Here is a 20,387-nt window from a genome sequence, read left to right on the forward strand (position 1 = left end):
ATCCAGTCTCTGTGTTATCCCCTTCATCAGAGACTCAGCAGGCTGAGCAGTTGGCTCACCAGAAACAGGAGTAAATTTGGGAGTCTGCTTTAAAATGCTTAGCTAGACCCTTATTATGATCTGTGAAGGTCAGGTCAGCTCCAGCTGAAGGAGATGGGACGATGGTTCATCTGGAGGGTGCCTGTCCCTGACAGTGCCATAAGGAGGGTTAACTTTCCCCACAGCAGCCCACATAGTGCTGTGCTCTGCACTTGTAGCTTGAAGGGCATCGGTATCACACCAGTATTTTGGCTATTGCTGAGCAGAGTTGGCGCAACACCAAGTCTGGATCTCCAACCCCCACCCCTCCCACCAAGACCAGTGGGTCTTTCATTACAGAAGCACTGATCTTCCCAAGCAGTCACAATGTGTATTGAAGTCCCAGTTCCCAAGACCTCTCTGAACATCTCTTGCTGATGGGAAGTAAAGAATATTTTTTTCCTCCTTTTTCTTCTTCATGGCTTTTGCTTTTTCCTTTCATTAAACTGCTCTTACCTCAAACCTGCAAGATTTTGTTTGTTTGTTTGTTTAATTGCTGTTGTTTTTTTTTTTTGTTTGCTTGTTTTCCCTCCATCTCATTTTCTCCCCACACCCTGTCCTGCTGAAGAGGGGCTGTGATAGCATGGCTGTGTGGTGCTTAGCTGCCTATCAGTGGTAAACCACAACGGAGAGGGGCCTCTGGGTAAACTGTCGTTTACAGCACTATAACCAGAACATGAATCCATCATTAACTGCTTCCCTGGTGTACAACCTTTATCATTCTACCATTCAGCCACTTTGAAGCTACATCCGAGTAGCAAGTCTGGGGGATTAAATAAACTACCTCTGGTGACGAGGAGACTGAAAGTGTCTTTGTTAAGAATTCAATGTATACAAAACTTTTCAGAGCAAACTGCATGTTGTTCTTCTCTGCCAGACAGAGATGTTGCACATATAACGGAGAACTGATAAGAGGAATTATATTATTGAACTGCATTATTGAAGCCTGAAACTTCATTAATCAACCATAAGTAACATAAAAGGACATTGTAGCTTTTGGGGCAAGTGAAATCTTTGGAGAGATAATATGAAGGTTTAAGGATTTGTCTTAATTTTGTGGCATTGTGGATTCTTTTGCAATACTTTTACTCACCCCACTGCTCCAATCTTCCTTTTCAGTTTCTGGGAAAGATTGCTCTATTGTGGTGGGAGAATGCCTGAGAGAACATGCTATTGCCCTGCTGGCAGAGCCTTACAGGTACCCCTGGTTTTTGCAGCAGCAAAATGACAAATCCATGTTCCCCCTGTTGTGCAGGCCAGTGTAATTCTTTCACAGTCAAACTGGGATCATTCAAATACTGATAACAGCATTAGTCCTAGTCTTGTTTTTGCATTGAATAAATCTCTCAGAACAGCACCCAGTTTAGCCACCTCAAACATGGCTGGTTTAAGACAGTTGTCTGGGCTCACTGCAATATCAGTAGGCACTGCAGATAAGGTGCATATTTCTCCACCGAGAGTGTCTTTCTTACACCACTGACTTTAGATGAGGTCTGGAATACCAATTTGAATCATAGAATCACAGAACAATTAGGGTTGGAAAAGCCCCCCAAGATCACCTGCTCCAACCACCCCCCTGCCACCAATGTCACCCACTGAACCATTTCCCTAAGCACCACGTCCAACCTCTCCTTGAACACCCCCAGGGACGGTGACTCCACCACCTCCCTGGGCAACCCGTCCCAATGCCTGACTGCTCTTCTGAGAAGAAATGGCTCCTCATTTCCAACCTGAACCTCCCCTGGCACAACTTGAGGCCATTCCCTCTAGTCCTGTCACTAGTTACCTGTGAGAAGAGGCCGTCTGCCAGCTCCCCACAGCTTCCTTTCAGGTAGTTGCAGAGAGCAATAAGGTCTGCCCTGAGCCTTCTCTTCTCCAGACCAAACACCCCCAGCTCCCTCAGCCGCTCCTCACAGGACTTGTGTTCCAGGCCCTTCACCAGCTTCATAGCCCTGCTCTGGACATGCTCCAGGGCCTCGATGTCCTTCTTGAAGTGAGGGGCCCAAAGCTGAGCACAGTACTCAGGTGCGGCCTCAACAGAGCAGAATCTAAAAAAATTAAGTGTTTATATTTAGCTCAAATAAATTCTGCTTCTAATGTTAAGGTTATAAAATCCATTTAAATACACATGACAGACAGAGATTTTAATATATTTAGTTAGAAGCCAATAATGAAGTTTGGATTCTAATGTTAGGGTTATAAAATCCATCTAAATACATGTGACAGACAGATATTTTAATATATTCAGTTACAGGCAAAAACAGATTAATATTATCCTGTCAACTCCACGCACTACAGTGGTCACAAGTCAGGATCACAGAAACGAGGAGTGAAGAAACATCACAATTATGGTTCTTTATTTACCTCATAGTTTTTGTGCCTGTTGTATTCACGGCGTCAGAGTTTTTCCTAATAACCATAATGGGTAAAGATGGCCTAGAATTTTCCCTTCTGAATGAATACAGAAATCCTCTCCTAATTAAGGAGATGGGGCCTACAAACAAACAAGCAACCGTGTTTGCAATACAGACCGAATAGCAAATGCTCGTGGGGAGGGATTCTCCAAGAGACAAACATCTCTACTTCCAGATAAGCCAAAGGGTGCCATGGTGGCCTCTGTTGCTCTGTGTAAGTAGAACAAGCCATCAGCCCTTCTCCAAGCAGGAAGGGCAGGTGGCACAGCACAGCTCAGATCTATGGGTCTAAACCTTCTTCCTTCCCGACAGAGCAGAGAAACTGCCTGCTACAAATGGTCCCCATTCACTGGTGGCCTTCAAACTGTGCCCAGACATTGTCTGAGAGAATGGTGATCTGCACAGGCCATAACACTGCTCCAGAGCGTTCTAGCGATTTAGCAGATACAAAGGAGAAGAAAGCTTTATTGACATCCATAGTTTAATTTGAGGACATTAAGGCACAGAAAAAATTCAATCACTTGCCGAACAGCAGACAGGAAGGCTGTGGCAAGGCAAGGAACTGAACCCAGCAAATCCCCAGGGCCTTTACCACAAGACTGCTTTGTTTTTTTTTCCCAGGCTAGGTTCATCTCTGGTTTTTCAGTGTAATTGACTGCAGAAAGTATTCACAGTTGCTGTTGCTGTTTTTAAGCATGGTCTACTACAGAATATCCAGAACCAGCATCTTAAGAGTGAGACCATATATATATATATATATATACATATATATATATATTTTTTTTTCCAGTGTACAAGAGATTACTTAAACAGCAGAGGAATATATATAACACCTACCTAGAAATGCAGCAGTCTGTAGTGATGCCTGGCTTCACTGAGGCCTTTTATTTTCTTTCTAGTTTTTCACTGTTGAGGGGTCCTTGGAGAGTAGTCAGAAAGGTACTCCAATATTAGCAAAGCATAGCTGAGCGCCATTTGAACATGGAGGAAAAGGCTGAAAGTTCATCTCTGCAAATACAGGGGTTATCCACTAAACATTGTAATTAACCACTTTTGTTCCCACTTTTATTTCCAGTCAAGTATCAAGAGAAATGAGCAGAACAGCTGACTGTAAGTTGATAACGCTTGATGGATTTTTTTTTATTATTATTATTTTTTTTCAATTTAGGTGATATCTTGCATCCCTGCAATGGATATTTCACACCATTGCAAAGAGGGAGTGAAGTGCCAGGAAGTAAACCCTAAGGCACTTGTCAATGCAGAGTGTGGGATATGCCCTCTGAAAGCAACATGTAGCTGCAGCTCCGTTAACCTGGAAAACTCAAATAAAAAATGTCATTGCCAAGTATCTAATAATATCAATAAAGTAATGCAATAGTCTCTGTTCTTTTCCTTGCAATTATCTGAGTCTTAGTCTTTGTTGCATTTCCTGCCAGTTTGAAGCTTGGCTGTTTTGTGTAGCAAGGATGAAACAATATTTGACTTGAGGGGGCAAAAGGCCATGGGAAGGAAGTCAGACAGAAGAAGAGCTATGACTTTTCTCACTCACATAAATATAACCTGAAGGCAGAAAAAGAGACCTGAGCACGATTTTGCAAATTTGATGAAGAGCCCAAAAGCGTCAGAGGGTCTTGACATGAGGGTTCTGGTGCCATCCCTGCTCAAGACACCCAAACTTACAGCCAAGCAATATCTTTTACAAGAAGCTAAGAGCTAGGGAAGTTGCCTTAGCAGTGGGTTGTGTTAGCATTTTCCAAGCAGACAGCTGTACTGAATGCTATCCTTAACAAGGCCCTTTTTAAAAGCACGCTTGGTGCGACCTCAGCTTATTGTAGAACAGAAGTTTTGTCTCCTCCATTCCATCTAATAAGAGTTTTGATATCAACATTTCTCTCTGTTGTGCCTTTGTTTCCCAATCTTTCTGTCCTCTTTCTCTATTAAACACTAAGTTCCAGATCAAACAATGAAACCTTGTCCTTCTCCATCCAAGAGAAGCATCTCCATGAATTTCCACTTACATTTTCCACTACAGTTTTTACAGGATTCAGTCTCTCAGCTATTTTTCTCTCTAAATATTAGTTTGTAATCCTGGCATTTCTGAATTCCCAGTGTGGGTCCATTTAGAAATTAGTAACAGTAAAATTAGCCAAATCCTAATATGCAAGAAAATTGGCCTCCTTCTTAAAACTATTGTTGTTGCATTACAATGGTGCTGAGGGGCGCAAGCCAATAATGGCACCGCATCGTTACCAGACACTGATGAGAAATAGTAGGAGGTCAGTGAGACCTTGGATACTGTGCAGTCTCAGAGGATAAATCAGAGGTGGAGAGAGGAAGGGAGTAACTCGATGAGTGTCACACAGTAGGCAACAGCAGGGCCGGAGCAGGACCTTCAAGTTCATCTGTAGTGTCATGTAGTTGAGTTCCTCACAGTGCCCTTAAACCCTACCCCACTGTCTGTTTGCACTGGTACCCAGCCATATATCACATCCCAGTATCACATCCCTGCTCTGCTGTATTCCTGCCTTTGTGGAGAAACCAGGAGGTGGAACAGAGGCAGGTACATCTCAGAGCTTCAGTCCTTACAGTGTTTGTAAGCCCAGACAGGGTTCAGAGGCTCCGGGTTGTCAACATATCTAGTTTACACTGCTTGAATAAATTATATCAGTACATACTTCAGATCTGTTCCCAGAGGTAATAAAAATACCTTGACCTCTAATCTGGTAACCTTTCCTTTGACTACCTTTAAATAAATATAACAAACTTCTCTCAAAACAAATCCCTCTTTGCCCTCCTCCAGGGAAGAATGCAACACTACACAAGCAAGAATGCAGTTAATGGACTCTACTGGAGAGATCATTGGGTGGATTTTACCCAATATCCTCATGCCTGTGTTCAAACGGGTCCTCTAAGCTTGCCCTTCCGTGTGACCCTGTGTGCCAAACATCTCCATTTGTGGCCATCAGAACCAGGGCTTGTTTTGCCCTGTGTCAATTCTGCCAGATGCTATTCCTGATATCAAGCTCCTCAGAGGAGCTTACTGACAAAAACTGTTCTCAATTAATGGCTGAAAAATTACTTAAGCTGAAAGCAAGTGTTCCCTCATGATTATTTGGGTAATATCCAGCAAAACAGGACATGAATATGCCTTTGAAACCCTGAACAATTAGAAGATTAGGGCTGTTCACACTACTGTTAAACAGGTCTGGGAATAGTCAGCATATTAAATATAAGCAGGTTGGCATTGCATTGAATTCCAGACCATGGGCAGTGCATTTTATTCTTCCCTGTTCCTGAAATAATAGAACTTTTCATTTTTTTTGTTTTGTGTTAGCACCTTGGTGCCCTTTCCTTCCCACTTACAGTGTATTAGGGTCTGTCTTCTCACACCTTTGAAAGAAATAGCTTCAAAATTGCATGTTGAATTAACTTTTTCATCTCTCATTACCATCTTTCCCTTCTCATGTCATGCTGTTTCTGCTTTGTCTTGTTTTCACATTGCCTCTGAAATTTGCCTTTCATTTCATATTTTGGGACTTTTTGTAAAACAAACAAACATATATATAGTTCTGTATTTATACATATACATATATAAATATACACATACATATTGTCCCTGAGAGGGTGGCCTATTGCTCAGTTGGAAGGAGCTGGCTTGTCATGTCAGGGACATGACACAACTTTACTCCACATACAACTTCACTCATGGCTGCACACCTTGTCCTCTCCTTTCCACCAACACAAGTACGTATCAGTGGTTCTCAGCCACAAGCAAACGATAACGTTGTTGTTTAATCACTGTCAGCTGCTGCCTTTAGTTCCAAGATAAATTTACTAGCATCAGCGTGGAAATTGTACAATTTCTTGTTTCCTCATCTCTCAATCACTGGTCACTCATTTAGTGTCAAGCTGCTATTTACTCTTACATCAAAATAGCAGTAGCTTTGAAAAAATCTCAAAAGTGAAGAATAAAAGGGATGTAAAAAGTCTTAAAATCATCTTTCAGTTGTGTACAAGATGGTTTGGGGTTTGGAGTCCATTTTCTGTTCCAGTGATAGTGTGAAATGAGGGGGTTAGTTCTGGACAGTCCCTAATGTTGGTGTCAACTCCCATTGACTGGGTTGACCAAGAGCCAAATATTATACGTAAACATGTTTTTAGTGAAGGATCCAAATTTAGTTGATCCAAATTTTTTTTCTTCAAGGGGACAGCTACCTTCAGTTAGTCTAGAGGAAAGCTAGGGGGGTTAGTGTCCCTAGACCAAATTCGTGCTTTGTAAATGCCTCCTCAGGCAATAACATGCTAGTCAGTGCAGACATCCAGAAGAAAACAATTTACAAATCACTATGCTTGAGGTGGCAAATACCAGCTTAAACAAGATTTGGTTGTTGAAAACATACAACCTCATGAGTAGGCTCTGAGAGTTCAGCTTAAATGCTGATTCTGGTTTTCATAAGTGGAGGTGAAAGCTGAAAGCTCAGCTAGAGATCTCAGCAAAAAGATGAGCTTCCAAAATTAATGCTGCAGAAATAGCCTATTAGTTAAATGGAAGGAAGCTGTAGGAATTCCTGAGATTCACTGGAGAATGTGATGAAGTTGTCTCCTCCAAGGCATCTGAAAAACCCAAGTGTGCATCATGGAAGACTTGTTTTGAAGCAAGGAGAAGGCACAGAGAAAGGGCTGTCCAAATGCCCTGTTCTGCAGTAGCCTGCTCAACTTGAAATCTAGGAGTCTTCCATGAAGAGAAGATCTGACCAATGCAGCCAGACAAAGAGCAATAACAAAACTATGCTCCTCTTCCAAATGATACGTGGCTCTGCTTGACTGGCATGAATTCTGTGCAGATACAAACATAGATTATCGGACTTTGCCAGAAGTCGGGAGATATCAATGACACTGATAGCTGGTACCAACCCCAATATTCTTGGCCCACACATCTCCAAACCTTGAGACATTTTATCTGTGACAAATAATCTACTGTATCCTGGTAAACTGATAATTCAGAATAATTCCCCTGCTCCTACAAATCTGGAGGCTTTCAGGCCATCGGAATACTCTCTATTTTTTTTTTCCTTGTGGAGAAGAAAAATAGAGTTGTAGGACATTTTAACCCGGTAGCATCAAGTGGTTAGTCAACCTGTGCCCTACTTTACATTGACAATAAGAAGTCATTATTTATATATATTTATATATGTATATATTTACGTCAAATATATATATATGGTTTCACGGTGAGCTCATTTTTTGTTCAAAGTGTGAGATGGCCTTTCAGAAGTGAGCAGGTATTGGCTTCATTCTTCCGTCTATCTAGTTTAAGGAGTACTTGAATTGAAGGGAAATTTCACAAAATAATTCTAAAATACGGTCCCCCCAAATTGGGTCTGTCAAGATGTGTAATCTTTGACCGTGCTTTAGTTGTAAACAGATAATCTGGATTGATCTGAAGTGCAGAAAGATAATATGCTGTGTACAGCTTGCTATTGTTAAGTGACACATGAATAATGCATTGGGTTCGGGATCAGTCGACTCTTCTGGTTTTAATCATTCATTTTCTTTTATCCATTTCATAACCGAACTGTTGATGTAATCCTACCCCATGTGAATGCTAAGTTCAGGGTTTCACAATACATGAAATGCCATCTAACCAGCATGAAATATCCACACAGTGTAATCTAAGGTGTCCACAAAAGCTGGAAGAGGATTAGGCTCCTGATGCAGCCAATGGGGTCCCCAGGGACTAATTCAATTCTCAACAAAATGTTTTAATTCTGCCTCTGGATTCTCTTTGCTTGCCTGAAGCCATTTAATGTTTTATTTCAGTAGTGAGAGGACGAACCCTGCAGCGAGTGGGAAAGCAGGAGTTCTGGCTTGGTTCGGGTGACATCAGGCTTCCTGAGCTGAGCCCTCAGCCTTGTTTTTGCCAAGAAAGGACAAAAATAAACTCTAGGTGAGCTGACCGTACATTCCCAAGAATGTTCTTTATCAGAATTAGATGCAGAATATGAGCACTAACTATCCTTTAAAACAGTCACATCTCTTCAAATGACTGCCCCTGGTGAATCTGTTATTTCTCAGCTAAAGATTTTCACCCAGGGTAGGAGCAGAACCCATGGGCAACTTCAGTACCAGGGAACTAAACAGGGCCAGGGCCTGACTCTGACTGTGGCACCAAGTGACACGATCTGGTCAAATCCCCACTATTAAATTCATGTTGTCTTCAAAACCAGTGACCCTGCTGCTTCTTGGGAATGCTCCTGGGCCCGTTTTAGCAGACCTGTGCCTTGGAAGAACTTGGCACAGTGTTGGTCCGGCCTGAAACTGTGCCAGCAACTGTCCTGTGAATTGAACAAGGTAAAAAGTCAAACTCCAGCATTTCTATGGTGGTCAGGAATTGTTTAATTTACCAGCGTTATTATTTTGTGTGCCCTGTACTGAATTAATGGACAGGATGCAGCTATCTTCTGCTTTCTCTCACAGGGTTTGCTGTGCCTTTTGCTAAGTCTGGCGAGGTTTCTTCACAAAATTGTGATCGAATGGTAACCTCTGGCTCTTGAACAGACTACAGAGGTTTGGTCAAGCTGTTTAAGACTCACACTAAGAGACATGCTATTGAGACATCATATCTATCTCTTTTTAGCCTTTTCTGATGTGAGAACTTCCTTTTATAGTAAATATTGTCTATTACCTACTTTTCTAACCTAAACTGATACTGTCTTGCTTATACCCCCAAGGCTTGAGAAGCATTGCAGCAAACAGCCACGTTCAGCCGTTTATCTGCCACCGAGGAACATGCAGCAGAGGACATCGGCACTGGACACCTAGTGGGTAGGTGCTTGGTGTCTTGAGTTAGGTGCATCATTAGTAAAAAAAAATAAAAAGAAACTGAATGAAACCATGGAGAGGCACTGAAACAAGTTGCCCATAGCAGAGTTCCACCTGCTCTGTAGTCTCCATCCTTGGAAATATTCAAAACCCAACTGGACACAGCCCTGAGCACCCAGCTCCTGTTCCATCTCCTGGTATTTACCTCAGTGGTTTCAGACTCCATGGGGCTTCTCCTGACTTTGGACCAAGACGGGATGTCTTGAGGGAAGTTTTCAGAAGTACTTGAGCTGCCCATATAAAAGCCAGACGTGATCAAGAAGTAGCTTAGCACACTGAAGTGGCTTCCTGAGGATGGGAATCATTTTGTAACATCTGATGGAAAAGCAGACATTCCCTCTCTGCTCTCCTCCCCTGTATCTTGCCCACATCTATCTCCTGGCAGCAGGATTTGTGAACTAGAGCACTGCTGTGGGTTAATGAAGCCACCCAACTTTTAGTAGTGCTCAGTACCCTTTAAAAATAAGGTTTATGTCTGTTGAAGCAGAATTTCTGCTGAACTTGGTACCGAAGTTCTCAGTTAGGGCTGGAGGCAGGTTTAATAAGAACAAAACTCTTACCACCCAGCAAGCTGGCAGCGGGAAATCCTGATCTGGGGGCATGGTCCCAGGTACAGGGATTTTGCTTCTCTTTGCTAACTCTACCCCAAGCAACACCTCTGTGAGCTCGGTTCCCTCTGTAGCTAATGGCCTATACTGAAGCAATTACCCCTGCAGAAATTTTGTGCCTTAGCTGTTCACTGCAAAATACAGTCACAACTTTTGGAGTCGGGACTCCCTTCAGCACCATGCTAGAGCATCGTATAAGGTTTGTCTTCTCTCCCTTCAACCTTGTAATTTAGGTTTGGAGTGATCCAGAGAGCATCTCTGTTATGCCATTTTCCTCACCACAAGGCATCTATAACCTGTGGACTGAAACAATTTATGGGGAAAAACTTGTACTTGAGTCTCTGAAACCAGAGGAGGGAACCAATTCCTCCATTGAGGGCAGGATAGCCGAGTTTTTAGGACAAAGGTGCCCTGAGAAGGCTGCGAGAGCTCCAAGGTCCTGTGTTGCATGCGTTGTGCTGCATGTTTGTGGGTGCTGAATTAACCCCCCCCCCCCCCAAAGCTTTCATCAGGGATCCCTTGTGCATGCATCCCGGACTGCTGAACCTGGGAGCAAGGCCAGAGAGGTGCAGCATTTAAGTGCATGGCCAGTTTTGCTTTCTGGTGAACCTCAGGGCGTTTAAAGTCTCAGATTCCCAGGGATTTCAGAAGTTGGGCTGTTACTGCTATACTTGAGCACCTAAATTCCACCTAGACCAAACATGAGATGCCTGTGTGCTCAAGGGGATCTGACAATTCCCCGTGTCTGAACAGAGGAAAATAGGCCAGGCAGAGCATGATGCTAATGCAGCTTAGCACATCCAGGTGTGGGAATTAAATAATTTAGAACAGATCATCTCTTCAATGGTGGCTGGGTGCTGCCTGGGCTAAAAGTCAAGGAATGGCATTGCAACTATGGATCTGTAAATCAAGCCCTGCCCATGTAAATGGGCAGATGAGCCTGTACCACTTGTCCTATAGGCAGCTCTGAAAATCCCTCATTCAGTGGCCCTGCGAGCCTTCTGAACCCCTGCAGCAAACAGCTTTCCTCTCACGGTTCAACCCTGGCATCCCCCCGTCCCAACCTTGCGTTTCCCCTACACAGCCACACAGCTGGCAAACAAAACTCCCGACCTTCCTTCAGCCTGGGTTTATTTCCCAGGGCTGCTGACGGTTGAACAGCAATTGTTTTTGCTCAGCGATGGCCCTCCGAGGGGATTCGCATTGTCAAGTTGCTTGACAAGGCAAACAAGTGAGAGGAGGGGCTGGCTGGGGAGATGCTCTGCCAGGCAGGCGGGACCGTGGCAGGGGCTGTGCCCAGCCTTCACTCCGTCTCCCCAGGGAAGGAGCCTTTCTCTCACTCCAGGCTTCTCCCCTGCCACACAGAAAGCGAGAGAGGAGGCAGCAGAAGGGTCCCTGCGCACTGCCAGCGCCCAACTGCCCGGCTCTCAGCAGGCGAACCATGAGGAAGGGCCTCTTTGTCCCTACAGTCACCTCCCCTGTTGTTTAAAGCCTCCACCAGCTTGCAGAGGGGACCATGGAGGAGCACTACATTTCCAAACTCCACCCAGTAGTGGATTACGGAGCTGGGGTCTTTCTTCTGCTCATAGGTGAGTTCTGCCTCTGTACTTTGGGTGTGCCTTGGGATGGACAGGACGGGGCTGCCCCATCCATACTGTGGTCAGCATGGGCTGCTCCAGGGGAAGCTGGAGGGAAATGATGGAAAATCTCACCCCACACAGCTTCCCCTGCGTAGTGCCTTCCAGGTAGATTGAGCTCTGCTCTCAGCCTTGCAATCCCTTGTTCTGATGCTGAACACTTGCCGGCACAGGTTTGCCTCCACGATTAGTTGAAGTAAGTCTCCTGCCCTTTATGTTGGCATCTCCGCCTGGGAGCAGAGAGATGGGGCTCCCAGTTTGTGAGATCAGGGAGAGCAACTTTGCTGTGACCCGTGTAGGGGGAGACTGTTCATTATGCATGAAGCACCTGTGTCTTGGCAGGATAAACTGGCATAAAACAGCAAAGAGCTTCCAAATTGCACTTCGGTTTTGTTGTTGTTGTTGTTTTTAGGGGCCCGTTTGCCCTGCTGAAGGCAGATTTACAATGAAATACAAGCGGAGCTATGTACCAGTCAGCCCCAGCATGGCTTTAGTTAAGCTTTTTCTTTCTTGCCTGTTTGCTGCAAGTGCCCAGGTGATGTGTTTACTGTGGCTGTAGCTTTGGAGAGGAGCTGAATTGTTTTTTTACAACTGAGTTGTGCCGCGATGTGAATACCTGCCCCCCTTCAGCTCATTTGAAAACCCTGCCTGGGATACATTTAAGAAAGACCAGCATATATTGTTTTATGCGAATTAATAGGAAGCAGTGCTGCCTTTAGGATTTCACACCTCACCCCTGTTCTTGCACGCTTCTCCGCACACTGCCCTGCGCTGTGCTGACCCCTCCGTTGTGCTGACAGCAGAGGGGAACTCAGCGTGAGAAAAATAAGTACCTGCAAAACAACAAAAGGGGGTTGTTTTACTCCAAGTCGGGGTGTCAGCTGCTTTTTTACACAGAAGGAAATATGTAGATTTAGCTCAAGTAGGGGCTGGGGGCTGGAAGTTTACACCTGATGGTAAGAGGCAGGGCGACTTCCTCCCTCGTGCGTAGTGCTCAGAGCTCTCACGGGTGTGACCTGTGCTCATTTTCCTCCCAGAGGTGGGGATGTCCCAGCCTGTGGCTGCCATCAAGGCAGGAGAGGTCTCTGAGGGCTCTTCCCACCACACCACAGGCTGCTCTGCCAGCAAGTCCTTCCACGCCCAGCTGCCACAGGCATCCCAGGGCACCCTCGGGAATTCTGCAGGAGTAGCCAGAGGTGCCGAGTGAACGCGTGGGGTTAGCAAGTGGATGAAGGAAGGAGGGAGTTTGGGTCTCAGATTGGTCCCTCTGTGCTGTTTAAGTCTTTCTCTTGACATCTATGCCCGCTTGTGGATTTATGCTAGTGCATTTATTCTGTTCTGCTGCATGTCCCTCGATTCATTCCTCCGTGGGCACTTCATTCGTGTGTTGTCTGTGAGCAAATGCAGCCTTCCTGCTTTCCCAGCTGCCAGGGAGCACGCCGGAATCTGCTTCTGTTTCCTTATTTCACTTCTGACTTTAGAGGATACCTTCTCAGGAAAACTTTTGATGAGAAAATGAGAATGAAGAAAGAAAACGAGTTGTTTGCTACGTGGACTTTTGACACTGTTGTCATGAACGCTTTGAAGCCCTGCAGCACATCTGAATAATGCATGCCCAACAGGTCCCTTTGCAAAGCCGCCTCTGGTCCGCTGCACACCTCTGGCAAAACAATTTCTGTGCTTTGTCTCACTGCACCCCGAGACCATCAGAAGAGTGGGGGAGTCTGAACTGCAGCTCGTAGGGATGCTTGGCTGCTTGACCAGCACAGCCCCTGAGCTGCCCGGCCAGCACGTATGGATCAGTGAGATGGCTCAGAGCTCCCAGCAGGATGGTGCTGGGGCTCCGGTGGGAGATGGGCTGCAGAGAGGGAAGGTTTGGAGAAGCGGAGGGGACTGGGCGGGAGGAGGGGACCAGTGAGCGTCCCACTGGCTGGAGTGCTTTGGTAGGAAGAAGTAAGTGGGGGTATTACCAGTGAAAAATGGAGGTGGATAGGTCCGTGATATTTGGTGCTAAGCTGTGCAAGTTACTCTAAAAGAAAGGGTTTGGGCTATTCACGTGAGATAGGAGCAACAGGGAGTAGGTGGGATGTAGAGCATGGAGCAGGGAGAGGAGTAAATGGTGATGGGAAGGGACAAGATACGGTCTACTCTTCAAATGACAAGGTTTCCCCCAGTCAGAGAGGCTGGCCAGCACTCTATGCCTTGCAGAAGGCTGGGAGCAGAAATCTGAAGCCCTCTTTGCTCCAGCAGCTCTGCAGCAGAAACACAGCCTGGCTGGGAAGTGCCAGCCTGCCGGGGAGGCAGGAGTTGCAGCCTGAGGACAGCTGAAGCAGCATAGCGGATGCCGTAGTGAGGATGCTGAGCTGTCTAGCACCCTCACCTGCTCCAGGTGACATTGCTGGGCTGACACTGCGATCTCAGAGAACGAGTTTCCTTGAGCTCAAGAGCAAGGTTTCACAGCAGGGCACAGCAGATACACACCAGCGTGTTTTCAAAGCATCAGCACAACACAGTGTTGGTTTGGAAGATAGAAAATTTGGCAAGCCTTCCAGTATGTCTTCTCTCCTAGACTTGAGTCCCAGTCTATCTGGCATTTTTCACATCTTTTGTACAGCCAGGCATTTTGTGGGTGTGCTAACTGTATGATATTATTGTGTGTGCTCATTTTTGCCTTTCAGCCATCCTGACCATCCTGGGAAACTCAGCCGTCCTCGCTACAGCAGTGAAGCGCTCTTCCCTCCTGAAATCTCCGGAGCTGCTCACGGTCAACTTGGCAGTGGCAGATATTGGAATGGCGATCAGCATGTATCCGCTGGCCATTGCATCCGCCTGGAACCATGCCTGGCTGGGAGGAGATGCGTCCTGCATGTATTACGCCCTGATGGGCTTCCTTTTTGGTGTCTGCAGCATGATGACGCTGTGTGCCATGGCCGTGATTCGGTTCCTTGTTACCAATTCCTCCAAAACGAACAGTGAGTAATCACATCTCTGGTAACGATGTGTGTGGGATATGGTGTTCAGGGGGCACTTTGCTGCATGTGCTCTGGCATTCCTGGTTTGGGGTCATGGTCCTTTTTGGGTCAGCTTGATCCTGTAAAGCTGCCTGACTTAGCAAACTTTAAATCAGCACTGAGGGCTGCACTCGTGTCTCACCCAACCCATGGACTCTGATTTCTTAAGAAGATCAGCTAGGGAACTGTAGCAGCAGCTCAGGCCTATCTATAGTGAGCATCCTTCTGCTGGAGAACATGTGGCAAACCCCACTTATGGCTGAGGTAAGAACCATATAGACTTGCTCTTCCTCTTTCTTGCAGGTAACAAAATCACCAAGAACACTGTCCGCATCCTGATCGCTTTCATCTGGCTCTACTCCTTGCTCTGGGCTATTCTGCCCTTAGTAGGCTGGGGCTACTACGGCCCCGAGCCGTTTGGCATCTCATGTACAATAGCCTGGAGCAAATTCCACAACTCCTCCAACGGCTTCTCGTTCATCCTGAGCATGTTCCTCCTGTGCACAGTCCTGCCTGCACTGACCATCGTCGCCTGCTACTTGGGAATCGCCTGGAAGGTTCATAAGGCATACCAAGAGATCCAGAACATCGACAGGATCCCTAATGCAGCGAAACTGGAGAAGAAGCTGACATTGGTGAGTTATCCTGGTGATGAGGAGAGTCGACAGCAATCAGGAGCTTGCAGAGGCTCTGCTTATACGTGGTCTGCTCATAACCTTTCATTGCACTTGCCTGGTATTGGTGAAAGATGGAGGTGTGGTTCCAGTCTTGCCCATACAATGTCAGTTCAGTGGCATGGTCAGGATAATACGCCATAGGAACCATGCAGGCTGCCAAACCTTCTTTAGACAGTTACAGCCACGATTGTCTTGGACATACAGATTTCCAGTCCTGCTGGAATAGCTGTTGGATCCATGCATGCTGTAGTTGGGGTGGAGTCCTGCCTTTCCAGTTATTTTTAATTGACTGAGAGGTTATTCAGAGTGAGAGCTATGCAGAAATTTCCTATGGAAACAATTTTATTTATTTATTTTTAATATAACATTATTTTTCAATAAGCACTTTAGTTGCTCATTTCCCATGGAAGAGCAAAATTGACTCCAGAAGCCAATGAGTTGGTAGGCTGTGCTTTCTGCTTGAGCTGCTTCTCCCGTGACACAGTGCAGGCAGTCAGGAGGTGAGAACAACTCTCTGCCAGGCAGGAATCCCACGGCCTGTATCTGCCAGGTGGGAATAAGAGAATATACACACTGCCTCGTGTCACCTATGCTCATGTCACAGCTGTTTCAGGTACTTCATCTGGGGCAGGCGTGGTTTCTTCCACCCACCACGTGCCTGGTTTGTACCAGCCGAGGACTGAAGCTGTGTTTCCCTTGCAGATGGCCGTGCTCATCTCGGTCGGGTTCCTGAGCTCGTGGACACCGTACGCAGCAGCCAGCTTCTGGTCCATATTTAACTCCAGCGATTCCCTGCAGCCCATCGTCACACTGCTGCCGTGCCTGTTTGCCAAATCTTCAACCGCCTACAACCCTTTTATCTACTACATCTTCAGCAAAACTTTCCGCCGCGAAATTAAACAGCTGCAGTGCTGCTGGGGCTGGCGGCTGCATTTCTTCAGCACCGACAACTCCGCTGAAAATGCTGTCTCGATGATGTGGAGCGGGAGGGACAACGTGCGCCTCTCTTCCGCTGCAAAGGTGGAGAACCAGGGAGCTGCAGCTCACTGAAATGCCGCCGTGCTTCAGAACATAGGTCAAGAGCTTGCTGCACTCGTGGGTCCAAATAAGAAGGAATGTAGAACATGGGGTTGTCACTGAATATCTTATGTCAGATGCTGAGGTTTAAGTATATATTTTTAAACAGCTCCCAATTACTATTTTTAAGGCACACAACAACAACAAAAAGAAAAAGCTATTTTTTCAAAAATTTCCAATTTAGAGGAAATAGATTTAGGTACTAAACAAGACCATAATCAGCTTTGGTCACACTTATTTTCAGGGAAACAGCTATAATTAAAAGAGGATTTATTATTTTCATATATTTTTTTTCTCATGCTTTTGACTTTTTAATGCAATCTATCCGGAAACTCTTGGCTCTGTCAGTAAAACAGCCATCAGAGAAACCTCTAGGTTGAATGCAAAATGTTACCAAATAAATACAGCTGGGAATGTAGCTTTCCAGAAATATAGGCAGAAAACCATACAGGTAGAAGAAATATACCTCGGAGGTATATTTCAAATCCCAGGCTCACAGAATGGTTTGGGTTGGAAGGGAGATCAACTTAAAGATCACCTAATTCCAACCCCCTGACATGGGTAGGGGCACATCCCACCAGCCCAGGTTCCTCAGTTCCAGTTTTGCAAGCTCAAAACAGTCAAAATAGCCTTGGTCTGCAGAGGCTGGGTGGGAATGTGGCAGCCAGCAAAGATATAGAGCCTTCTGTACATCCCAAACAGCACAATGAGAAGTGAAGGAATCTCTTAGCAAAGGGATTTGTGCACGTGGTAATTGCAGCTCAGCTGCTTGCTGATTGTACATCTCACTTCACCATAGGTTCAGTGAAGACGAAAAGTTAACTCAAAGGCAGATTTGGCACAGAAACAATTTAAACAATAATTTAAACAAGAATTTTTAATTATTATTATTTAATTAATTTAAACAAGAAATTAAGAGTTCTTAAAAAGCTTCCACCACAATCCAACCCTAATAATTAGTTTCATTTTATAAGCTTCAGTTAAGGCCAAGAACAGGATTAAAACATAGGGTTAAGCACCTCCACAACTAAGTTGGGGAGTTGGAAACTTCAAGGAGCTCACATTCTTCTGTACTCCTGCTACTGGCAGCGTTGCCAACTCTCATAAATATTCTACTAAATTAAGCTAGGTTTATTTGTAAAAAGTTGTGAACAGTTCCTAAATTGAAGTGGCCTCCAGGATGACGTTATCTTGTCCTGGGTTGTCACTCACACGCTCTGTAGGGAACGAGACCGTGCTCAGACTTGTGCTGCCGGCTCCTGCACTGTACCCAGTGCGATGGTGCGAAGCGTCCTCTGGGAAACAGCTCGTGGCAGGACTGCAGGAAAAAAGGACAAGGGAAGAGGGACGTGGGGAGCAGGAGGAAACACCAGTAACTGGGATGGGAGCATGTGAAAGCTGAAGCAAAATATCATGGAAGAGGCAGGGGAGTGTTCTGTGAGTGAGCTGGGGGAGGGTTATGGCAGGAGGAAACACAAAAGGGACAGGAGCAAAAAGACAAAGAGGGTTCAGAGGAGTGTGTCCATAGGTGGAGAAATAGTGAACATGCTGGAAAGGGATTTGTTAGGGTAACTGTCAATCAGTATTTTTTCAGCTTTAAAATATAATTTGTTAGGAAAAAATGAAACTGTATTTTAATTATCATCTTCCACCTCAGCTTTTGCTTTCACTTGCTCAGTTGCTCGTGTTTAAAATAAACAGCAAAGTATGTATCCCCATCTGGTAGCTGCAGATCTGTGAAAGAAACAATGGCATGCACATTAATCATGTAATGAGACGTGAGCTTCCTCTGTGAAAAATCTGGGAGCAGAACAGGTCCGCATCCACTTGCAAATGCTTTAAAAGTGTTATGTGATGTGAACAACATGCCACTTTATACAGACAAAATCTTTGTAAAGCCAAAAGATCTGTATATTGTTCAAGAATAATGCTTTAATAGCCTGATTAGTTATTTATGTACTTAGTTTTTTAAAAAAATCATAGTTCAGGTATCACATATCAAATATGGTTCGAATCTCTTCTTCCTTTTCCAGACTCAATGAGAAGGAAACCAAAACTTCCCCATTAGAGAGATTTTGTATTGCAGATAGCTTTATGTTACAGAGAAACGATTCAAAGACCAGGGCTGTCCTTGGACCAGGGCACTAGGAAAGCAAGTACATTAAGCCCAGGAGACTGTTTATTTTTATTTTTATTTTTATTTTTATTTTTATTTTTATTTATTTATTTTTTCTTAAGTCTCATGAAGTTAAATTACAGTCCACTCATAACTCTCATTTCATGGTATTTTCTACCCTGCCTTTGACAGTGCTGCCAAGTGATCTGGTACGACGTTGAAGCAGAACGCATGTGTTTGCTCAGGAGTGAATTGGGGCCACAGTGCTTGCAATCACCAGTGCAGTCATCCCCTGATACAAACACTTAAGGTAAAAACCCACGCAGACACTAGGAATCATCTAATCAAACTGCAGAAGTTTACAATGGGAACAGCCATATCTCAGTCAGTCGTCACCTTTGACAGTAAAAGGCTGTCAAGGGAAAGAAAAGCTAGTATAGACAGGATGAATTGTGCCCTGGATGCCTCTTTCTTTCCAGTAAGGATAAATGGAGCTCCGTACCCAGCTCAGATGATGACATATGAAGTTGGATAAGACAAATATCACCCCAATTCTCATTAAAATTAATTGGAACATAATGCCTGCCTGTGAAAAAAATCCTTCTAGGCAGGCTTCTACCCATTTAGGGTAGAAATAGGCACAGGAATATCATACAGAACTAGCTCACTTCTGTTCAGGGTCAGTTTTCCCGTCTGTAAAATGGAACGTGACTCATTTCAGAACAACAATCATTTATTTCAGGGAGATCATTGTTCTAGCAGTTAAGAGCACAAGGCTAACACTGGGGAGATTTGGGTTCCGCTCCATCACCTTGCCAGTAATACTGTGTCCCTTCAGGCAAGTCACTTAAACTTTCTCGACTTCTTCTCCTATCCACCCAATAGATGGTTTTGCTGCTCGTCCTGTAAAGCATTTTGTTCAATGAACAACTTAAGCTAAATGTGAAAGCACCAGTCCCAAAGGTTATGAAACACTAACAAAAAAACAGATTGCCATGCCCATAGGGGATTTTTAACTCTATAGGATTCACCTACCATGCTCCGGAGGTTACTTTACAATGTCAGTCAAGAGGAAAGTTAGGGCACTGGCCTGGGACTTGGTGCTACGCTCAAGTTTTTGCCTTATTGCAGCTTCTTTCATGAAAAACTATGCACTGCAGTAAGCTGATTCTTATAATTAGGATGTCCAAATCTCCAGACCATGCTCCTGTCCTTATTTCTTGTATCTTTGCAAAACAGAAACCACCTTACATAAACAAAAAATCGACTATTTTGAAAACTTCCTAAAGGAAATTGATTACGCAGCAACATGCTGCTGTTTTGCTCACTCCTACTGGAAAGTTGAGTGTCTAGTCAGACAGTTCTGTTATCATTTTGCCCTGAAATATGCCCCGAATACTCATTCTGAAGTGAAATGTTTCAGTGTGTTTACAGAATACGTACTTAATTCTGCACTAACCCATTTTTTTCATTAGCTTGAACACTGCTGCATTTTTAAAGCAGCCAAGTTGCTGAGCGTGCGCAGAACGAGATGTTAGTTGGTAACCATTCACCATCAGCAATGAGGGCTGACAGCCTGACATTAACTTGTCAGCAGTGAGCACCATCTTCATTGCTATGCTGCCCCAGCAGCAGGGAACATATGGGAAAAGCATGTTCCATCTTAGCTCTTCATCCCCTAAGAAATCTCTGCTTAGGCAGCGAACTGATGACTAGCTCAAAGGAAGTCTGTTCACTTCAATATTTCCTTTCCTTAAAGGGACTAATACAGATACTGCACGTCAGGTGAGAAGACCATTCCTTCCCTAGACTCACAATTTTATTTTCCAGCCTTGATATGAGAAGAGAGAATCAATGTATGCTACCAGCTCCTAATCTAGAGCTTTA

The 20,387-nt window shown here is 44.8% G+C and overlaps 1 protein-coding gene across 1 annotated transcript; it reads left to right on the forward strand.

Annotated features, from left to right (window-relative positions):
• Positions 1 to 11,441: 11,441 nt before the first annotated feature.
• On the forward strand, positions 11,442 to 16,851 carry LOC118163732 (opsin-5-like). Its single transcript, XM_035320666.1, has 4 exons — positions 11,442 to 11,571; positions 14,298 to 14,591; positions 14,934 to 15,265; positions 16,010 to 16,851. The coding sequence occupies exons 1-4, from the start codon at positions 11,499 to 11,501 to the stop codon at positions 16,355 to 16,357; spliced, it is 1,047 nt and encodes a 348-aa protein (XP_035176557.1). The 5' UTR covers positions 11,442 to 11,498; the 3' UTR covers positions 16,358 to 16,851.
• Positions 16,852 to 20,387: the final 3,536 nt, after the last annotated feature.

This window comes from Oxyura jamaicensis, chromosome 3, assembly GCF_011077185.1.
Source record: "Oxyura jamaicensis isolate SHBP4307 breed ruddy duck chromosome 3, BPBGC_Ojam_1.0, whole genome shotgun sequence".
NCBI classification, from domain to species: Eukaryota; Metazoa; Chordata; class Aves; order Anseriformes; family Anatidae; genus Oxyura; species Oxyura jamaicensis.

Bases quoted from the DNA above. Each gene is read 5' to 3' on its own strand.
- LOC118163732 (XM_035320666.1), top strand. From the start codon at position 11,499: ATGGAGGAGCACTACATTTCCAAACTCCACCCAGTAGTGGATTACGGA. The intron at 11,572-14,297 runs GTGAGTTCTGCC...TTTGCCTTTCAG, and splicing joins GGTCTTTCTTCTGCTCATAG to CCATCCTGACCATCCTGGGA. The intron at 14,592-14,933 runs GTGAGTAATCAC...TCTTTCTTGCAG, and splicing joins CAATTCCTCCAAAACGAACA to GTAACAAAATCACCAAGAAC.